Below are 19,711 nucleotides of genomic sequence, written 5' to 3'. Positions count from 1 at the left end.
AATGCCATAAAACACAACAATCAAATAATTTATATTATTAATAAGATGTCTGTGAATTCAGACTTTTTTTAAAGTTCCATTGACCATCACTTTTTAAATTCTTTAGGACATTATGTACCACTGCAGATTCTGAACTCTGTTGATTTTCTTTTTACTTTACTCTCCAGTGTTTTACAACTGGCTCCCTACTCCATCCCTAGCAATGGAATGGGTTTATCTTTTTACACTTTATGTAAAACCATTTTTCAAAGTGACTTTTTGACATGATCTATTAAGTACTTGTTTTATTGAACAAAGTACTTACATTTACATTTAGTCATTTAGCAGACGCTCTTATCCAAAGCAACTTGTAGCTGTCACTTTGGATAAAAGCTTGTAAAAAATCGAAGTCAAGGAGAAAACATCGAAGCAAGGTGTGTTCACACTTCACAAGATGAATACACAAATACATTTAGCTTTTAATAAAAAGCATTACGAGTCCTAATTAAAAAATATATTTTGAATAATAAAGTCTACATTTTAAATCATTCTTAGTATTTGAAATCATGATTCAGTCAGAGCTAGTCTGTCTCTGTATTGTCTTAGTTTTGTCAAATGTCATTATTTGTATTAATAACAGTTTTGAAGTGTGATGGACAGTCATCTTAGCATATTGTTATGAGTAGTGTGAAAGTGTATTTCTGTATTGTCCCTTTGTAAACAGGAGAGACTCCAGGAAAAATAGCTGCCATTAAGCTGTAGCTAATGGGGAATCTAAATAAACAAATCAACACTAGGGGGCAAGAAGATCCTTTCTTGAGAATATTAAAAAAAAAACAAGACAACTAAGACGTCATAGCCTTCAAACTTAGTGCTCTGATCTCCACAGAATAGAAAACACAGAAGCTGTAGATGATGGAGGGGCATTCTCACTTCTGGTACAAATAATAAATGAGCAAGGCAGAGGGGAGGAACCCCACAGCACAATGCACAGTGGCATCTCCTCCTCTGTTGTCTCACAGTTCATGACACAACATTGTATTATCATGCATGTCCTTTCCCATAATCACTGACCACATAACATGTGAAGTGATTGAATTACTCATTACCAGCAATTCAGTTTACAATAGTTAAAGTGTTCCATTTATGTTTGAGGTAGAAAACTGTCAGCCTCACTGAATCAGCCATTCTTCTATGGCCACACTATGGAATATGCACATGTGGTGTGTTTTAGCTTTTATACCAAGAGACCAAGAGTGAAATCCATTTATATTATACATGTTTCAGTTATACTTGTAAGTATACAAATTAAATACCATACCAGTTATCATTATTGTTATTATTAATATTAAGGTCAAATAGTGAATACACTCCAGAATCACTGTCCACCATTAGGCCGCACTTCTGCATAGTTCTTGACCAGCTGGGAGATCCTGACCACTTTGATATCTGGTGGTGTGTGATCGTAGTCTGACCACAGGTATTCTGGAGACAGTACCTTGGTTGGTTTGTTGTACAGCAGGTACCTGCATGACAGACAGAAAGGCAGATGTGTGTGTTTGAGTCTCAGAACTGTGCATCACATTCTGTACGTGAAATGTGAATTGTCCTTTCACAAAGGGTGAGAAACTTTAGTCAAACCCATAAAAGTGAAACATAAAGGAAACTAGCAGAAAAGACTAAACAGGACATGTAAATGGTTATGAATGAACTGTGACAGTGTACTTGTTGAGGTGACTCTCTTCCTGCCACACAGCTTCAATATTATTCTTGGCATCCTCCTCTGACTGTTCATGACAGTATCTGAAAAAAAAAAACCAAGACAATAATTTGAGAGCTCAATTCTTAATTTTAAATTTAGTTTAGGAAAAGAGTAGTATATACTGTAATATATATGCATGTATATATATGTGTTTGTGTGTGTGTGTGTGTGTGTGTGTATATATATATATATATATATATATATATATATATATATACATACACATATATACACACATATATACACACAAATGTATACAGTATATACATACATACATGTATATATGTATAAAATTTATATAAATTAAAAAATTTAAAATAATTCTGACATATTATTTAGGTATAAAATAAAATGTTTGGATTAATGGCAAGAAATGTTCAAACATAATGTTTTGTTTGATTTTACAACAGTTTTTGATTCTACGGATCCCGAGTTCATAGTGAAACGGACCACACTATGGTCCGTCTCTGGCTTGCTCCACATTATCATGGATAAACAAATCCATTCCAGTTTAATGGAAGTTAGTAGGAAGTACAATATGTTAAACATGTAGTGCCTCAAGGAATGATTTTCCATTAGTGTTAAAGGCACATGTATTAATTCATGTATTAATGTTTTAGTTGAAAAAAATTGACATTGATTGACTTTCAGAGGGAACACTGTAATTTTTCTTTCACCCCATTTATCTGACGGCTGTAATTACAAGTTAATAATATTAATAAAATAAAATGTCTTCAATTCTGACATATTACTTGGATATAAAAAGACAAAACTTTTTGATTAATGGCAAGAGATTTACAACCTATAAGAGTCCAAAGTGATAACAATTAGCTCAGCCTTTACCAGCTGCAGGTTTATAGCAGTGTAGATGTTAACGAATTAGTAAATATTATCCAGTAATATGTATTATTGTGAAAAATAGTCACTTTGCGCAATGAGTTCTTTCATTCTTTAAGAATTTTGAAGGTAAAGATTCTAATTTGTCCCTTATCTAAATGGCCAGCTCTTGTTGTATCCAGTCATTCCTTCTTCTTTCTGTTGTACATTATCCTTTCATTAAAAATAGCAATTCGAGTAAAAACAACTTGGTAATAGTTTGGTTGTGATTACTTGACTAGCTTGTACATGTCCTCCAGGTATCCGCCCCAGACTGCAGCAGTGTAGTAGTAATCTCCCTCGCCAGGAGGAATGTAAGCCTTGGACCTGGGCCGACGCTCGTATGGAAAACGATCTCTTTTTGTATTCTAAAGTAAAACATTTAAGCATAAAAACTATTAAATGCAGCAGGAATTAAAAGCAATGGGATGCAATGCTGACAGTGTTTGAGGTCAATTGAGGTCTGTGGTTGATGAAGCAAGATGATTTGAAAAACAACAGCTGAACACAAAGTGCAGTATGGGAATCAGCAACAACATAGAATGTAAGGACAAAAACTACATTACATTATATTCATATCGATATTAGCGTGAAACAGATACAATATGAACAACAGTCAAACCTTGTAGTAGCCACGGTGAAGCACAGCAGATAGCTGGCTGAGAGATTCGGCTCCAAAACGGTTGTGGAAGACGCTGTCAATGTCCATCATAAAAAGATAATCCGCTTCATTGCGGATCTGAAATGTGGGGATAAACGCAACATAGAGAGATTTAGATAAGAGAATTAGATAAATGAGACAAAAAAAACAGATATGAGCTGAAATAATATTCATGCATATTCATGAGAGAAGTGTGTTGCCTAACTAATACGTGTAACGTGTGCAGTGAAGGTGCTAAACATACAAAGTGACTTTCATGTTATGACCTATTTATTTCGCTGACCTGTTTGTCGATGGTGATTGATGCCCATTTCATCCTTCCAAGTACTACATCCTGCCAGCGGGTGGCACTAGGGACAGTGACAACGGAGATCTTCCTGCCCGAGCCCAGTTCAATCTGAGCAGTCAAATATTAAAAAAGAAAGATATAAAACAGGTGAATTATAGATCTTCCAGTAACATTCAGTCACAGTGAAAGTCATAAGAGTATACAAACTATATAACACAATATCAAATATAAAAGTCACAAGGAATTTTTAACATTTTAAATATTGTGATGCATTTGTGTCTGAACAAAAATGCTGAGCCACACTTTGAAGTGTTTGCACTAAAAATGTATCAAATACAAACTATCTGCAATTATTTTTAAACCAGTGATGCCACTACACAGTTTGCACTTTACATCTATTTTGATTAATAATGTGACACAGAAGAATATTTTATTCACTTTTGTGTTTTTTGCTCTAATTTTCTCCCTGCATGTTAGTTCTGGTATTTCTATAAATTTGACAGACATTGTAGTTAAGTCTCTTTGTCTCTCTCAGGACTCTCTGTATTTATTTGTCTCCTTTCTGTTTATTTCTCTTTGTGCTTTTTTCTATTTTTTTTTACATGGAGATGCAATGAGCTCGAGGTTAATATATTATGAGTATTTTCGTAGTATTCTGTGTTTTTTTCCATTTTCTGTGAACATAGAATCACAACACGTCTTTCTTTCATCTTATTATGTAAAGAATATCCACACATTGAGTTATTTTACAATAGTCATATAAATGAACACAAAGTGTGGCTATTGTGTTCATTTTTCTTTACTGTAATTATTGAAACATTTACAAATCTCTCTTTGAAAGTTTTTTTTCACATATTTTAACAATACAGATGTCTAATAAGGTGTGAATATTGTATGAATGTTAAAGAGATATTGACCACTGTTTGCTAAAGTATTATCCCAAAAGGAGACAGAAGCGTTGAAGACCAGAAATGTTGTGTTGCTGCATGTATATAATGGTATATGTCTGCGAGTAGTCTAGCAGTAACCAGTACTACCTTTCCACATACTCACTTTGGGAACATCTTTTTCATTGTCTGTGAAGATGTAATAAGTCACCCTGAAGTCAACAAGGAAGTGCTTTTCACCTGACTCCAGGAAAGCCTTCAGGAAACGGGTGTATCTGTTCAGATCAAAAGAAGCCTGAAGCTTAACAATCAGGAAATACAACACAAAACAAATAACACAATACAGAATAACATTTTCGGGTTTACAGATTTTAGACCTCCTCTTGAACCATTGGGTCCGCTCAAATCTCCCTCCTGTAATATCTGGTGAGACTACTGTGTGCACCTACTTGCCAACAGCAAACAGCAACACAGCAACTCTTGGGTCCATTTTCTTATAGATTGCATCAATAACCACCGGATCAAAGGTCCCCTCCCAAACCAGAGGAGCATTCCAGTTTGTCACTGAGTTCACATCAGTTCGTCTGTGGACATCCAAAAAGTTACTGACATAAAGTTATTGGCATATTGAAATCCTTATTGCGATAGAGAAAGATATGCTGCTGTATATCTATATCTATATATATATATATGTCCAGTGTGTGTGCTATTAGTTTACTTTTATGCACAACAGAGAAAGGCATCAAATCCTGACATTTCAAAAGCTTGGAACCAGCAGACATTTGGTTTTTCTGCTTTTAAAAAAATTGGCCTAAAACAGTTCTACAATAATAAAAATAGGGTATATTTAATAATTTATCATTTTGATTAAAGAGTATAGTTGACAGTGACTTCTTTAAATAAGGCTGTGAACTCTTCTTCGGCACTCTGAACTGTCCCTGAACGCCTCACCCATAGCTGCTGAAGAGAATAACTACATGGTTTCCCTTTAATAAAGTCAAAATGTTAATTTTAACAGCTTACCCTTTCTGCGTGCTTGGCTGAGCATATTTCAGCCTGAAAAAGAAGAAAAAAATCTAATCAAATTAAATTCGATTCAATTTCAATTCAACTTTATTTATATAGCGGCAATTCAGAACAAAGTCATCTCAGGGCACTTTACAGAATAAAGTCAAGATTACAAAGATATATAAAGAGAACCCAACAATTCCCCCTGGAGCAAGCCATAGGCAACAGTGGAGAGGAAAAACTCCCTTTAACGGAAGAAACCTCCAGCAGAACCAGGCTCAGGGTGGACGGCCATCTGCCTCGACCGGTTGGGGTGAGTGGAAAGGGGAGAGAGAAAAGAACAGAGCAACAAAAAGCAACAACAAAACATCGGGCAGATTGGTAGGACACTCCTACCACTACCAAATCCACTCCTATTATTCAAAAGAGGTCATGGCCAGAGACACACAGTACAAAAAAACATTAATACACAGAATATCTTAAATAACTATGTAAATACAATAACAAATACAGTAAATGCAGTATTAGTATTTTATAAAAAAAGAAGAAAAACCTATATGCAGCACTATTTTTATCTTATGGGAGCATGTCAGAAGAACTTCTGCATGCCTTCTAGAAAGGAATATTCTTGTTGTGAGGCAAAAGAGCTCATCACAGATTTTTAATAAAATCGCCTAATTTGAATTTTGCTTTGTGTTCTGCTCAGTGCTTTCGGATTTGTGGCAACACTCAGGGAACTAGAAAAGAGAGCTGATGCCAAATGATGCCAAAGACCCTCTACAGCAAGCATGGACTGTAAATCTATAACAGTGGAGGAGATTCAGTACGTTTTCTGGAAGACACATCCTTTGTCCTCTGCTTGGATTTTTATGACAGTATAGAGAAGTTATAACTGTAAATGTTTATAAAAGGACAAGGATGTGGACTATATGACGAGTGTAAATGTAAGTGACCCATTGTTGCTCTCTGTTAGTCAAAAGAAAAGCGGATCATCACCCAGTTTGCATTTTCAGGTCTCCAAACCTCCAGTTGCTGCAGTCTTCAGGCTCAGGGTTATCAGCAGGTGTCTGGCAAAAGCTTAAAAGAGACACACACAATATTTATTAGAAATATGACAGCGTAAAGTACACACAGCTGATGATGAAATATTATAAAAAGGCATAGAAGAATTCACAAACTTCCTATAAACTGTTATATACATGAGAACTGATCATATAGAAATCTTACCTCCCAAAGGCTGAAAAATGTCCTGAGGAGATATAAATGGCCCTATGAAGACACACGGGAACACAGGAGGTTACCAGAGAATAGTAAGCTGTGTCTGCATGGGGCACTGAAGCAATAAAATTAAGTTTGCATCCCCTTATAACCTAAACCTATAACATAATAAACATAATAATAATGCATATTCAGCCACAAATGTTATTTCATCATCCAAAGGAACAAAAATGGTCAATGACAGAATAAAAAAGTTAAAGTAAATACTAATAAGCACTTGGTGCAAAAGTTTGCATCCTCGATAAATTAATTGCAAATTTCACTTTATGTGAATGTGCAGATATTATGTTTATGAAACATAAATCTGTGTTTTGCTCTTTTGCCCTTTTTCAAGCTGCGGTTTCAAGTGTAGCATAAAATATAGTTACATTTATAACTACTAGTAACACTTCGGTAAAATTAGGTTGGCAGTAAAATAATTATCATCACCAGCGAAACAGGGCGATAGCAAGGTGTTAATGTTTCAGTTAAAGGTTTGGAAAGATGTGTTCACCTGAAACTCACCTCAAACCTATGTAAAATGCAGCTTGTACAGCGTGTTTGTTGTTCATTTGATAAACAGGTAGAAAATGTGCAAAACAATTATCTTTGACATTACAGTTGCAATGATGACGATGATGGAGCACCATCATCAAAACATACTTCAGGACTGAAGTATGTTCGCGTAATTGTACTTCTCTTAAGTAGCTTTAATTAAGGCTAGTTTGATTTTTACTCCACTACATCTAAGAGTAAATATCTGTAGTTTTTACTCTACTACATTTCTAATCAAAGTTGCGTTACACGCTATAACCGCGTTGTTTGATTTACAATTTGTTCTTCTCCTTCTGAAGGAAGCAGCTGCGTGCATTAGTGCTTAGTGGGGTTACGACCATCCAGTCTGTTTACTTGGGTTAAATCAGGTGCAAATAACTAAATATTGTTACGAGAAAACCACATACATTTACTCCTATATTTTGTGTTAGTTAACGGATTTCTGTGGCTCTTTTTTTCTGCATCCTGAGCTTATTCGCAGCTCTCTGGACATTTTCTCAGTGGTTGAATCAGTGTGTTATTCTTGAAATCACAGAGCTGTTAGACTGTTACTGTCACTATGTGATGTTACAACATGAGTAATTTAGAAATAAAACTGACAAAAGCTAAAATATCTTCGACCCGTCATTCATGTCTATTAACATTATTTGTGGATGCTTCCCTCCCAAAAAAGAACAAAAAACATAAACACAAAGACAGCGAGATAAAAAAATTTTCTTAGAATTTTAATGCTATAAGTAAAATAGAAATCATGTACTTTTATTTAAGTAAAATGTCAGTGGATACTTGTACTTTTACTAGAGTACATTTTTGTTTGCATGTTTGTTATTTACTTAAGTACAGTTATTGAGTACTTCATCCACCACTGTTTTTTTACACTTATCTTTTAAAACAAGTATTTAATTATACTATAACAATATGAAGTAAGCAGCATACAAAATATACAATCTAAATTATTTATTTATATTCCCTGTTATTTCAAAGGTTGAAGAGTCTGTTTACCAATCTGTTTAAATAGGACTAGCTACATAGTATTATGTTTATAATGTAAAGTTTAGGACTTGGTCAAATGTATGAGTAATAGGTAAAGTGAGACATTCTGAGCCCTTGTAAAAAAACAGCGGGTGTTAATCAGTGACTTAACATGTTTGCCGATAAGTCATAACATAAAACTCCCAGAGAACATCGTAAACCATCGATAAAACTGAAACTTGAGCCCCAACAGACAAGGTCCTCTTTGAGCAGGATCCGAAATGAATTAGAAAGAAGCCAAAAGCAAAGTTGCGGTGGATCAGTTGATAGAGCAGCCATCCACAGACTGCAGGGTCAGTGGTTTGATGCCTGGTCCCCATAGCCACATGTCGAAGACCATGTGCCCTGGACGTTTAAGACTGTGGGGACATTGTCAGTATATATAGCACAGCGTTTGCACAGTCTGTGATGACCTTTGTCTAAAATCTCATTAACGTTGACATTTTTTTGAATCAACATTATGAGCACAGTGGGAGACGAGTTGCAAGCTGTGCGCGATGTCTTCCGTCAGAGGAAACAACACAGTTTTAAAGGTTTGCGTGTCAAAATGGGTTACTGTTGTCTTTGCATTACTGTTCTGGGCTTTCGTGTCTCCTAAAGGCAGCCGCACACCTTTGCTTAGCTTTTTTATCAACAGCCTCGATCCAAATCAGTGAGTTACATTTCCAAACTGTTATAGCTGAAGTTTTTTCAAAGAGCCTACATTGAATAAAACAAATGTAATGTGTTCCCATTTAGGTTTTTAGTATTATTTTTTGATAATAATAAACCTTGCAGGCCTATTGTGTATATAGATACACCCCAAAAGGACGAGAAGAAAAAGCACAGCCTAGCAAAATAAAGCCTGGATATTATATATTAATTTCAATTGGTCAAGTTTACAAATTTAGATATTACAAACTTATAATTTATAATCAATTATATATTTGCCATTGATTTTTGTTATTTGACTTCATTTCAGATACTGTATATTCTTTAAAAGTGTAACTGTATAAATCTCTATTTGGAACCAAATTTACAATTACAATAATTTTATTTAAAACTAAAGACATGCAACTCTTTGAAAGACTTACCCCAAAAAGAGAAGAAAGCCACAACCGACCAAAATATGTGTCCTGGTAATATAGCGCAACATATCAATTCTCTTGATTATTTATTGGCTATCATTCAGTCAAATTGTGTGTGAGACTTAAACACTACTGAACTGCAAATTTAAACAGCTAAACCTAAGTAAAACCTAACACCAGCAAGGTATTAGGATATTTAGGGTTTGAAGGTCTTACTAAGCATGAAAGAAACTGCAAACATCTGCATATATGACCCCCCCCCACACACACACATTTTGTTGGTTGGAAGTTAGCGGCACACATGACCAGAATAGCTGTGTGCTCCACCTACTAAAAAAGTTAACATTTTATAGTAGCTATAAACTTTTCCATCCATAGATAACCTGACATCTCTGTGAGGGGGTGCATATACATCTGCCTTCTCTTGAGCTTACACCTGCAGTCTCATCATAAAATATGTTATGACAATTTTTAATACATGCGCTACCTGGAATATTCCCAACGTCCTTCTCTCCCTGCACTACTCAAATCAGATCACAATTCTAAAATGACATCACATATATCAGTAACTAATCTGTACCACTGAAAAAATAGGTTTGAATTTTTTAATGATTTAAAATATAAGGTAACATAAAATGCATGCATTTAAAAACAGTTACAACACAATTAAATGTGCAGAAAGTGAAGATGTCTGCATGTGAAGCAACTGTAGGTAAAGAGTTAATATGCAGAGAACGTTTTCTTTTTTGCACTTCTCTCAAAGAAGAATTAATTATTTGTCAAATTTGCTCTCAGGTGTGTTCAGTCCATTATGTAGTGGACAGTATTTGGACAGAAGAGTGTTGAGGCGATTGCAGATCTAGCGCGCTCCACTCTTGTCTGCGGTGTCTATCTATCGTTTCTGTTTCTATGCCTGCCTCGTGAATGCGCTTCCGACGTCGCTCCGCCTCGCACGTTCCTTTTCATCCGCGTGCCCGTAGGGTTGCCTGTGTGTCCACGCAGAGGGGTTCCAACAGGGAAGAGAAATGCCGTCAAAAATCATCTTTGAAACCGAAGATCAAGCTATGGAAGAAGAGATGGACACGTTCACCAGTGACAAACCCATAAAGGTGAGAGAACGCTCGGTTCGTTCTGAACTGACTAAAAAATATCCGTGTGGCTCGAGCTGTCCTCTCCCGGCTGCCTCATGTTTAACAACATGTGGCTGAACATGCTAACGCGAGTGTTCGGTATCGCCTGGCTAACTGATAGCAAACAGACGAAGGACAGGCTTGTGTGTGTGACAGTTATAGTAAAATATTAATATCAATGTTTAATCGATAGCGGTACAAATTAATAAAGCGCAGGTGATCCAGTGCTATGCTAATTTTAGCATACATTGTTAAAGTAGCCAATTAGCCTAGCTTGAAGAAAACATGGCATGCCCATGTGTTATTACGCAGATCTATAGATCATGTGTTCACACGGGTCGATAACATGGAAGCCTTGAAAGCACTTTATCCATATATATATTTATCTGCGCTGTTGGCGCGATTTGATGACGTGTTGTACAGCTGAACTCGTCAGCTGTTGGGCCAAGTACACAAAACAAAACCCACTTAACAAAAATGTAAGTAATTATGTCTGCTAAGAAGTGTAGTTGTTTGTATTTTCAACAAACAATCAAACCTCAAGTTTCACACCAAGTGGTAATTATTTTAACTACTGTTTTTATTAAACTGGCTACTTTTCTGGGTAATTTTAACTTTATTAAAAATGAAATAACAAATTTTATAACATTTCCAAGGCCAAAATAATTTAGAGCAATGGTCCAAAAAGAATGAGATAGTTTGAATAAAATGTGTATTAATTTGATCTTAATGGACAAATAATTAAAGATTAGATTGTATTGTTGGTTGTCCAAATACTAAATGTGAACTTTTTAGTTCTTTCAGGATTTCACTGACTTTTTTGTGATTATTGTGGCCTGGCCAGTTTTTTTTTTTTGTTTTGTTTTTTTTTTTTAATGGAGAAAATATTTGAGATGCATATTGCAATGTTTGTATGACATTTTTAACTGCAAGGTTGCACATGTACAAGGTTGTACATATTAAATATGTCAGCTAAATTAATAGATTATGCTCAGTTCTTGTAATGCTTTGTAGTCATTGAAATGTTTATTCATAATAATAATAAAAATAATTGCTATTATCAGATTATAATTATTATTATTATTGGCATAGTAGGTCATTATGTAGTGTTGAACTGACAAATTTTCATTCTTTGAAATAATTTTTCACCACTTCAGGTAGTCTCTGCTCCTAATAGAATAATCAAAGAAACTAGAATGTGATGCTCCTTAACCACTTTGAAATAACATGTTTTAGAAAATCATTTATAATTTAAAGATGTTTCAGTGAGATTGCAGTACATTTACATATAAAAAATCTTAATCAATACTTTATTTTTATTTATTTTTTATATCTGCAGTGTGTTGGACCTAACTTTGCCTTTTATGTGTCTGTTAAATAAATTAAAGATCAAGACCAAGGAGGGCAAGAAGCTGAAGAAGAAGCAGCAGCTTGAAGAGCAGGAAGAGCAGGAGGAACCAGACTGTGAACCTCCAGCACCAAAGAAGAAAAAGAAAAAAGACAAGCTGGCAGTGGACCAAGAGAATGGCCACATAGAGGAGGCCACAGACATGAATGGAAACAGTGATGATGTTAAAACACCAAAGCAGAAGAAAACAAAGAAAGAAGACACAGAGGTCAGTGCTGTCTTGTATATTACTATTATGTACAAGTTGGAAAGATATCCTCACAAAAAAGACAAATGATGGGAGTAAATGGACAATAAAACTGTTTGTTATCCATTCAATTGTTCTGTGAAACATGATCTGTTCTAATCAGATTATGATTTTGTGTACAAATGTATATTCTCTGGCCATGCTCAGGAGCAGAAGATCAAATTTTGTCTCCCTTTTATCTTGGGGTTTTAGACAAAAAAGAAGCAGCAAAAGAAACCCATCACAGAGGGAGAAATCAATGGACATTCCACACCAAACACCCCTGTCCACACACCGTCCCAGCCAAGTGAAGACTCAGCCGGTGACAGTGAAAAAGAGACGGTACGAAATGGAGACAGTAGACAGTAGGGTGGGAATCACAGGTTAACTTACGATACAATCACCATTGTTTTTGTCCATGGTATTGATATATCGTAACACCTGTGATTCTTTCACATACAATGTATCACAAGATAATAATCCAGTATATGTGTTTTTTTTTTGTTTTTTTTTTAAATGTACATAATTTATTACATCAACTTTAAAGAGTTGAGTTAAGTGACTAAAACATGTTGATAGGTGGCGTCAGAGTATTGATAACTTCTCGTGGGCGTAACTGTCACGAAAAATCAACATATACATTTTTTTGTCCCCTAATAGACAGTGCAGCTTTTTAGTCTGTTTCCACTAGGATGTTTTTAAAAAGTGGTGCTCTGAACTTTTCTAGTTGGGGAGATTCAGTCATTTATACACCAATATCCCAAATTACTTTAAGCCTTTAAGCTAGTTTTGTTGACTCTCTTTGATGTTTAGGAAGAGACACCGGAGCAGAGGGAAGGGGCTTTCTCCAACTTCAGGATCTGTCCTTTCACTATCAGTAAACTACAAGGTAAATGTCATATTATACAGTAATTTATACTAGAGCTGGGTGATGTGGAGTAAAAAAAGGTTTTTCTTTTTTGCATATTGAGCACGGAATGCTTTAAAAACACAGGTGACCTCCACTCTGTTACATCCCTGAATGCACCGTAAAGTCACTGTAAGCAGTAAGCTAACACTGATTCCTCGCGTTACTTTCTTGTTCCTCCGTGCATAGACAAATAAAAGAGAGGAGCGGAGATGTCTCACGTTTTTATAACATTAATGTAATATGACGACCTTTATTACATCCTCTTATCTTCACCCACTGTGCTGGTCATTACTCTAGCTTATTGACTAGCAAAGCAAACAAGTTCAAGCATTTCTAAGAAATGGCGATTATTTCCATTAAAATGTTGGGAATGCAGGAGTGCTGCTGCTGCCATTTACATTGTTTATATATTTTTAATTTAATATATCGCCCTGCCCTGGTTTATAGGTTGAGACCAGATAAATGTCTAAAATTACTTTTTAAAATATTTTGAAATGTTGCACCTCCTTTTGGTAAGTTGGTTGGAAAAAAATTTATCTATTGCAAGGGATGTGTATGTCTAAACAAATGCATATTGAATTCATGTGAATTTTGTAAATATTGATTAATGATCAAGGTCAGGGACTTAACTCTGTTAGAGAAATTGTACTTCAGAGTGTTAACGGAAGGCTTTAGAACTGTGAGGTACTGTGTAGTAACACAAATAAACACTGATCATTTGTCTCTTTTTGTGTCCCCTCATTCTGTCTGTCTCAGCTCGCGGAGTCTCTTACCTGTTTGACATTCAGGTGAAGACATTTAATCCTGTGTATGATGGAGAGGATGTAATTGGCCAAGCCCGAACAGGAACAGGAAAGACCTTTTCCTTTGCTATCCCTCTGGTAGAGAAGCTCCAGAGAGATTCAGGGGAGATGACCAGAGGCCGCCCCCCAAAGGTACATGCACGCACGCTTTTACAAAAATCACCGAAAATTGGTGGCATTGCAGTGTAAGTTTGTTTGTGTACGATAGTCTCTTCTTTGCCTTTTGGCAGGTCCTGGTGTTGGCTCCAACCAGAGAGTTAGCTATCCAGGTATCTAAGGACTTTAAAGACATCTCCAAGAGACTGGCTATAACCTGTTTCTATGGAGGCAGCTCATACAACCCCCAGAGTGAGTCTTCTGCAACAACTCATGTTTATCTTTAATAGAAACATTTTTATAATGCTTAAAGTCATCAGAACATTCCATTTATACACACCGAACACTTCTTTGTGTTAAACATTAAGTAAACTCCAGTTTAGGTCTTACAATGTATAAATGGACATTGTAGATACCAGCTTGTGGTTTCATTTTCTTTTCTTATTGGGTTTATATCAGCTGTTTTGACAACATAATATATACACCAATATTAATAATAAGCCTCTCTCCTCATCTTCTGTCTAGTTGATGCCATCCGTAATGGTATTGACATCCTGGTTGGAACCCCTGGTCGAATCAAAGATCACCTCCAAAACAACAAACTCGACCTGACTCAACTGAAACATGTTGTTCTGGACGAAGTAGATCAAATGTTGGATATGGGATTTGCAGAGCAAGTTGAAGAAATTTTGGCTTCATCATATAAGAAAGGTGAAGTGAATCTGTGTCTAGTGCTTTTATATTATTTATTTATAATAATTTTGATCATGATAAATAAAATAATTACTGTTTATTTGTCTGTTACTTTTCAGACTGTGACTCCAACCCCCAGACACTGCTGTTTTCAGCGACCTGCCCCCCCTGGGTGTATGAGGTAGCCAAGAAATACATGAGACCAAATTGCAGACACGTTGATCTGATTGGCAAGAAAACACAGAAAGCAGCAACAACTGTTGAAGTAAGTGTGTATGTGTATGCATGCGAGTTAGCTAACCCTAACCCTAGCATAGTTAAATGAGGCCTTCACTGATCTTCTTTATCTAGTTTGACCAGTACGTGTAACTGAATGCCATTAAACTTCCCTCTGAGATCCCTGTATTAAAGTATCTCTCTCTTTCTAGCTTAAAAACGCCCCCAGATCACATCACTTAAAGGAACTTTTAGTTGAGATTATGCCATTTCATTGCTCACACTATGGAGTTTGTATTCATGGACCACATGCTCTTCCAAAGCTCCCCTAGATGACATCATCTAAACACCTAATAATGAAAAACTCCTCCATGTGATGTCATCTGGAGGAGTTTTTCAGCAAGGATTAGAGAAATATTTTAATACATGGAGGTCCAAACCAAAGGGAGTTTAAAAAAAAGTTTAAAAGAAATAATGTACCTTTACACCCTAAACTAAAGCCATAGAGTTGAAATTTGGTGAAGTCGATCTTTAAAGTAATTGGGATTGCAAAATAATCACACATGTTGAAAGCCCAGCACTTTTGTTTTTTTATTGCTGTATTACCCATCACCAGGATTGCGATTAAAAATACTTCTCTTCTCACTCCCTCTCTGTTATCTATGTATTTTCCGTAGCATCTGGCCATAGCATGCCACTGGTCACAACGTGCAGCTGTAATAGGTGATGTGATCCAGGTTTACAGTGGCAGCCATGGACGAACCATTATATTTTGTGAAACAAAGAAAGAGGCTAACGAACTTTCCATGAATGCATCCATCAAGCAGGTAGACACACAGACACACTTAAATATGATCAAAATCCATAACAATAAACTTGAGAGATGTGTGAGATTTATTTTCTAAGATTCTTTTTATACTGTTTAATATCTTAATTCCCCCAGAGCAAAAATGGATACAAATGAAGCATTGTCTCTTCATTTGTCATCATATTTGATTGTTTTTAGAGTACCCAGTCCCTCCATGGAGACATTCCCCAGAAACAAAGAGAGCTGACATTGAAAGGATTCAGGAATGGGTCCTTTGAAGTTCTGGTTGCCACAAACGTTGCAGCCCGTGGCTTAGACATCCCTGAAGTTGATCTGGTGGTCCAGTGTTCTCCACCTAAGGTATGCTATGGTGCCACTTGGCACTTTTTAAAATGATTACTAAATTACCAATTCATAATTTGAGCATATCTTTGTATTAAACAGACATGCAATTTCTTTGCTACAATGGTATGTTTTAAGTAGATTATATAGAAATATGTTAAAGTGTAGATTCCATTCAAATAACACAGTACAGTTAATTTAAATTAAATTACCATTTGCATGATTCAAAGGGAGTTTAATTTAAAAAAATCCAGTTGGGGACCCATTGAAAATATGAAGTGTTTACTTGGTGGATGAATCTTAACAGTAAACATTTTGCTTTCTCAATTGTTATTGTTAGGATGTAGAGTCATACATCCATCGTTCCGGACGTACGGGGCGAGCAGGCAGGACGGGAGTCTGCATCTGTTTCTACCAGAGGAAAGAAGAGGACCAGCTGCGCTATGTAGAAGACAAAGCAGTAAGTGTTCTTTTGTATTTAGTCAATGGAGAAAAACAGAGGGAAGGTGCAGATGAGTAAATCTGTGTGTGTGTGTGTTTATATCTATATCTGTATATCTCTATCTATATCTATTTATAATATCTATAGATATAGATATATATAAATGAAAACTATTTTATGTTCCAGGGTATTACATTCAGACGTGTTGGAGTTCCCACTGCCAATGATATTATCAAATCATCCAGCAAAGATGCTGTCAGGTGGGTAATTCTTGAAAATGCAAGCCAAGTGGAAGGGTATATATTTAAGAAGTATTAAATAACTTTAATTGATGGATTGTAGTAGAAACATTTGAATCTCTCTGCTTTATTATGGTCTGGTTCATAATGAAGGCTTCTTTTATTGCTTGGGAAACTTAAAAGGAGCATGAAACAGTGCTTTCATAGAAACTCTTACAATAGTGTTTGATAGGAAAATCATTTTTAAACATCTAATTGTCGGACTTATGTTATTTCTTCACTGTATTCAGATTTCTGGATGCTGTTCCAGTGACAGCTATCGGGTACTTCAGAGCATCAGCTGAGCAGCTGATCGAGGAGAGAGGAGCAGTTGAAGCACTAGCTGCTGCACTAGCCCACATTTCTGGAGCCACAAGTCTGGAGCAGAGGTCGCTGCTCAACTCAGATCTTGTAAGTTTGCCATTATAAACACTCTTAACACAACACACTTGTCCCATTATATTCACAAAACAAAGCTATGTGGACATCTAGGCACGCTTCTATAAACTCATGTGCCACTGCCAAACAGGGTAGCGTCATATGAGTTCATATAGAGCTACATACTTAACCAACATTGAAGATGATTCAAATGTTAACAGCCCTTTGGCACATACACAAACCTGACATCTTATTCCTCTAATTAGATTCGGCCATAATACTTTTCCCCCCCTTATCCTTCTTGTTTGTATTTGCAGGGTTACACCACTATGCAGTTGGTTTGTTCTCAGGAGATGTATAATTTGGGTTATGCCTGGAGAACCATTAAAGAACAGCTTGGAGAACAGATGGAGAACCACATTTGCAGAATGACCTTCCTCAAAGGCAAAACAGTATGTATACACACAAACATGGGCATCTGAGGTGCAGCTGTTGTGTATATTCATATATTAGAGGAGTTTTTTTTTTTACCCTTTCTTCCCTACAACAGCTCTGTGTTGTATAATTTAGTGTCTGCTGTGTGATATTTGAACAGAATAAATTAGACTACAAAAATTTGGGTTATCTGTGCACCAAGCAGTGTGTATTTCATTGTGTATATAGTTTTGAATAGGAGAAGTAGATGCTAGAAAGAATTGGGCCCAAATGATAGCCAATGGCCATTCTTGAAAATAATAGCGGTGACTTGCCAAAAAGGCCCCATGGAGTAGCACATAGATGATTCTAATAGAGCTGGCAAATCGAAAAGTAAATGAGGTCCCACTGGTAAATCAAAATGCAAATTGAGAATAGAATCCTGTGAAATGTTTGTGTTTATATGTGAACTCTGCTACTCCAGCCACACAATAAGCACACAGCTAATTATCTACAGCAAGCAACTTGCACAACATCTGCTGAAATGTGTAAACATTTTCTGTAGGTGTGACCATGCCTACAGCAGGTTCACGGACTAAAGATAAAACTCACCATCGCCCTCATTTTATGTCTTTACAGGGAGTTTGTTTTGATGTCCCAACTGACAAAGTCAAAGAGATTCAGGTGAGACAACAGTGAAAACTCTCATCTGTCCAAGATATTTGATGGAATGCAGTGTTATGTGAAAATAAAAATGTAAATACCACATTTCTTGTTGAAGCTGATTGACAGCTAACATCCCTCTTACCCCACTTGTTCATTCAACAGGAGAGCTGGAAGGATGGTCGCCGTTGGCAACTGACTGTAGCCACAGAACTCCCAGAGCTGGAGGAGAAGCAGCTCAAAAGCCGTGGTGACAGAGGCTTTGGCAGTGGTAACCGCGGTGACAGAGGAGGAGGTTTTAGAGGCGGAAGGGGACAGAATTTCAGGGGAAATGGTGGCCGTGGTAACGGGTTCCGGAACGGCAGAGGAGGACACAAACGCAACTTCAGCCAAGCTTTTGATTATTGAAGTTTCCACCTGTGGCCTGACTGACTGCCACTGACTGTCATCTTAACTTACAGTGGTTTTTGCTGGCTGTCAGTGAGAACTCTCCTTTGTGAAACAAGCTGAATTGTAACCTGTCAAATATTCACAAGTTTAATGCACAACACATTTATTACAGATGCTCGATAAAGTAAATAAAACGTTATGGCAAAAAACATGCATTTCTTTCCGAAGAGGTGGAGATCAGACAGTGGTGGGTACACTAGCAGCCATAATGTAATACCGGATGTCTCTTTTTAGGTGACACACAAGTTAAAACTCAAAATATGATGTGTTCTTAACAGCTGAATTTTCACAACATATATTTTCTGCATATTTCAGTTTCTACGTCTTGAAAAGCACCATACTGGTGTAAAATGGGCTTTTCAGACTAAAGTACAGAACATGTTTAGCACTGTGTTGACATGAATGCATCATCCTTTGAGTTTAGGTAAATGTGTTCCTTTTTTTTATTTTTATATACTTGGTGTTTGGGGAAATGTAGCAGCAATCCAACTTGAGCTTTAATCCGAAATGGAACCAACTTGTGAGTGTGCACAACCTTAAAAGGTGCATTGCCCTGCAGGCTCTTTATCACATGGGGATTGTGTTTCTGCCCTGCACCAACAGGGATCAGAAATAAAATGGGTATTAATCTTTAAAGTTGAGCTCGGTGTTGGATCGGTGCCCTCCCCTCAGCTAAAACATCACTCCCCAAAAATATATTGGATGATTGCTTTGCAATTGCTTCTATTTAATATATCTGTGTCCACTGCTTCCATTCATTTGAATGAAATTGATTAAAAAAGGTCAACTCATGTTGCTTTTATTCTTTTTATATTTTATGAGAAATAAGAGTGAAGATTAGTACATATCTTTTGAGGTATAAATTTCAGTATTAATGCTCCAAAGAATTCTATACCTTTTAGTTATCCCAGAAACAGTTTTACATCACTGAGAATTTAGTCAAGACCTTTGAAAAAATGTCAAGTTAGAACTACCAGTAGAGTCAGTTGTTTTTACAGCTAAAAGTCATGAAACCCATCTAATTAAGCACTTGTCTTTATCTCACTAAATCCCGCTTGCCCCCAAACCCCCCCCTCAGTGC

The 19,711-nt window shown here is 36.3% G+C and overlaps 2 protein-coding genes across 2 annotated transcripts; one reads left to right on the top strand and one right to left on the bottom strand.

Annotated features, from left to right (window-relative positions):
- Positions 1–345: 345 nt before the first annotated feature.
- LOC137108534 (globoside alpha-1,3-N-acetylgalactosaminyltransferase 1-like) lies at positions 346–9,618 on the bottom strand. The gene is made up of 11 exons (XM_067493247.1): positions 9,380–9,618; positions 6,690–6,731; positions 6,459–6,539; positions 5,478–5,510; positions 4,904–5,038; positions 4,621–4,729; positions 3,562–3,675; positions 3,240–3,356; positions 2,852–2,985; positions 1,705–1,782; positions 346–1,505 (listed from the first exon to the last, which is right to left on the bottom strand). The coding sequence occupies exons 1-11, from the start codon at positions 9,439–9,441 to the stop codon at positions 1,358–1,360; spliced, it is 1,053 nt and encodes a 350-aa protein (XP_067349348.1). The 5' UTR covers positions 9,442–9,618; the 3' UTR covers positions 346–1,357.
- A 664-nt stretch (positions 9,619–10,282) lies between these two features.
- On the top strand, positions 10,283–19,421 carry ddx21 (DEAD (Asp-Glu-Ala-Asp) box helicase 21). The gene is given in 17 exon segments (XM_067487774.1): positions 10,283–10,360; positions 10,363–10,482; positions 11,892–12,119; positions 12,351–12,479; positions 12,951–13,026; positions 13,804–13,982; positions 14,081–14,198; positions 14,472–14,657; positions 14,759–14,904; positions 15,533–15,682; positions 15,862–16,023; positions 16,346–16,465; positions 16,634–16,707; positions 16,977–17,136; positions 17,421–17,555; positions 18,157–18,201; positions 18,346–19,421. Coding segments are annotated over 17 exon segments (2,334 nt in total). The 5' UTR covers positions 10,283–10,297; the 3' UTR covers positions 18,589–19,421.
- The last annotated feature ends 290 nt before the right edge of the window (positions 19,422–19,711 follow it).

Source organism: Channa argus, chromosome 2, assembly GCF_033026475.1.
Source record: "Channa argus isolate prfri chromosome 2, Channa argus male v1.0, whole genome shotgun sequence".
Classification (NCBI taxonomy): domain Eukaryota; kingdom Metazoa; phylum Chordata; class Actinopteri; order Anabantiformes; family Channidae; genus Channa; species Channa argus.
Note: the sequence above shows the minus strand (reverse complement) of the source record. Positions and strands in the feature narration are given on the sequence as shown.